Source organism: Orycteropus afer, unplaced genomic scaffold (genome assembly GCF_000298275.1).
Source record: "Orycteropus afer afer isolate SDZICR_OR568_19922 unplaced genomic scaffold, OryAfe1.0 scaffold00051, whole genome shotgun sequence".
NCBI lineage: Eukaryota > Metazoa > Chordata > Mammalia > Tubulidentata > Orycteropodidae > Orycteropus > Orycteropus afer.
Genome location: NW_006921638.1, coordinates 7,889,415 through 7,892,071, shown reverse-complemented (window position 1 = coordinate 7,892,071; position 2,657 = coordinate 7,889,415). Strand labels below are relative to the sequence as shown.

Below are 2,657 nucleotides of genomic sequence, written 5' to 3'. Positions count from 1 at the left end.
AGAGAGGCTCCCAGCGGCCTGCAAAATTCCAGAGGAGGCAGCAGACGCCAGGCCAGGCCGCTCCCGGTAGCCTGCCTGGAACCTCGGCCCTAAATCTTTAAAGGGCCCAAGCGAAAAGAGAAAGGGAACGCGCCAGAGCACACACACCGCCTTGTAAATCACCTTGGGGGAAACGAACACTCCAGCAAACAAGCTCGAGGAATAAAGCAAACAGGGAATAAATTCCTGGGTGCTCATAAACCCACCCATGCCGCCCCACCTTCCCTGCCTCTCCCACCGCGCCGGGCCCCGTGTCAACCCAGGAGGAGGAGAAAGCGGGGAGGGGGGTGTCGGTGTGTGTGCTAGGACCGGCGGGTGGTGGTCAACGCTCGCCACCCAAGATGTTATTCAGTGGTAACAATCCCCATTATCTGTCCCCACTTTGGGCTAATCAGACAGAATCGCTAATGCTGAGGGCTGCTTCCTGCAGCCTCTGGGAGGTATAACAGGGCACCCAGGGGAGGGGGACTGGGCGGGGCAGCAGGCGGAGGTGTCACCTTCCGGGCTTGAGGGGGCTTTGGCCCAGTACTCATTCAGGTACTTAATACCCCGAGACCAGTACCTCTGCTTTCAAAGAGGCTCGGGTGGGGAAAGCTGCTTATATAAACAGAGATTCGGCTGTAAACGCACAAACATCCAGGAGGCCAGCACATGGCGAGCGCCTCCTACGCCCACCCGTAGGAGCGGCTTCCCCGGCCGCCCCTGGGTTGCTAGCTTGCCCTGCCCCCGCCTATTTGTAGGCTATGGCCACCACTGGACGCGTCAGCTTCACCGTGCGCAGCCTCCTGGATTTACCAGAGCAGGACACGCAGCACCCGCGGAGGCGGGAGCCGGAGCCGCGCTCGTCCCTGCGCCTTGGCCCGTGTGCGGTCTGGCTGGAACCAGAGCGCGGCCACTACCCCTGTGAGTGCCCGGAGGGTGGCGGCAGGGGTGGAGGAAGGGATTGTGAGCCAAGAGCCTGGCCCATGGCAGACTAGGAAGCCATTCCAGCCTAGGGTCTAGATTTCCTCCCTTCGGAAGCGGGAGGTTCCGTCCCGCACAAGCCCCTATGCCCTGGGTCCCAGTTAACACAGCCTGAGAGCAGATCCAGCGCCGGCACTACTACTACTCCTCACTGCCATCGTGTCGATCCCGACTCATAGCGAACCCCATTGGGTTTCCGAGGCGGTAAACCTTTACGGAAGTAGATTGCCCCATATTCCTTCCTCAGAGCGGCTGGTGGCTTTGAACCGCCAACCTTCTGGTTAGCAAATGCCTGAGGCACTGCGCCACCAGAGTTCCTTAGCGTCCGCAATAGGGCCTGCTATTTGGGTTTCTGCTTCTGGGGATTCTTACCCATCGGAATATTTAAATATTTAAAATTCGGTCCCGTTCTCCCAGCCTCGGTCGGGGATGGCAGTATTGACCGGCACAGTGCCCCTGGATTCAGGGCTTTGCAAATCTAAGCAAACTGTAGTGCAGTCGGCCTGGAAGTGGCCCGTGTTGGTGACCCAGTTTGTGGTAAATTCGTCTGCCACGGTAGCACGTAGTGGGGATATTGTAAGAGGGCCCCGGGGCGAGTTTCTCTCGCGGGCGATCTCAGACCTGAGAATGGTTGTGATAGGAATGGGGTCACTGAGTTCGGAGAGGTGGGCGTCCAGATGTGGGCATAATGAAAGAAGGAAATGGCCTCTCCTCAACAGCAGTGTACAGGTGGGGGTACCCCTGGCTCTGTGGCTCCCGCGCTGGTGCCAGGGGTGTAGCAGGCCGGTTGAGGACAGTCTGCGCCTCACCAGACCCCGTCTTCTTTGCCGTCTTCCTAGCTTCGGACGAGAGCATCTCGGAGACCAACCCGCCCGATTCGTCACAGGGGCCGTCCCCACGCCCTGCATCGCCGGGCTCAGACGCTGAGAAGAGGAAGAAGCGGCGGGTGTTGTTCTCCAAGGAGCAGACGCTGGAGCTGGAGCGGCGCTTCCGGCAGCAGCGCTACTTGTCGGCGCCAGAGCGGGAGCAGCTGGCGCGCCTGCTGCGTCTCACGCCCACGCAGGTCAAGATCTGGTTCCAGAACCATCGTTACAAGCTGAAGCGCTCGCGCACTTCAGGAGCGGTGGGGTCTCCTGACCTCGCCGCCGCTGCGGAGAGGCGCTCCGCGCCGGGTCTGCTGCGCCGCGTGGTGGTGCCCGTTCTGGTGCGCGACGGGCAGCCGTGCGGCGGCAGTGGGGGCGGCGAGGCGGGCCCAGCCGCAGCCCAGGACAAGTGCGGCGTACCCCAGGCCGCCGCCGCCTGCCCTCTGCCGGGTTACGCCGCCTTCAGCCCGGCCTCAGCTCTCGGCCTCTTCCCCGCCTACCAGCACTTAGCGCCCACCGCCCTAGTCTCCTGGAACTGGTGAGGCCACCCCGGGCGCGAAGACCTGGGCTACCTAGGACCTTGGAGCGCTTTGTGGCTGGAGCGGGGCTGGAGCTGGAGATCTGGAGTGTCCCAGGCCGCCTTCCTGAGGGCCCCCCTCCTCCGGTGCAGGCCCCGCAGACGCCCCCACCCCCACCCCGGGGACTGCCCTCTCCGGTTGTGGAGAGGGCGCACGCAGAAAACTTTCGCCAAGAGCCCTCCTTTCCCCTTCCCTGGACCACCAACCCCAGAGT

General features: G+C 62.6%; 1 protein-coding gene across 1 annotated transcript; it reads left to right on the top strand.

Moving 5' to 3' along the window:
• The first annotated feature begins 782 nt into the window (after positions 1 to 782).
• NKX2-8 (NK2 homeobox 8) lies at positions 783 to 2,407 on the top strand. The gene is made up of 2 exons (XM_007938563.1): positions 783 to 942; positions 1,842 to 2,407. The coding sequence occupies exons 1-2, from the start codon at positions 783 to 785 to the stop codon at positions 2,405 to 2,407; spliced, it is 726 nt and encodes a 241-aa protein (XP_007936754.1).
• Positions 2,408 to 2,657: the final 250 nt, after the last annotated feature.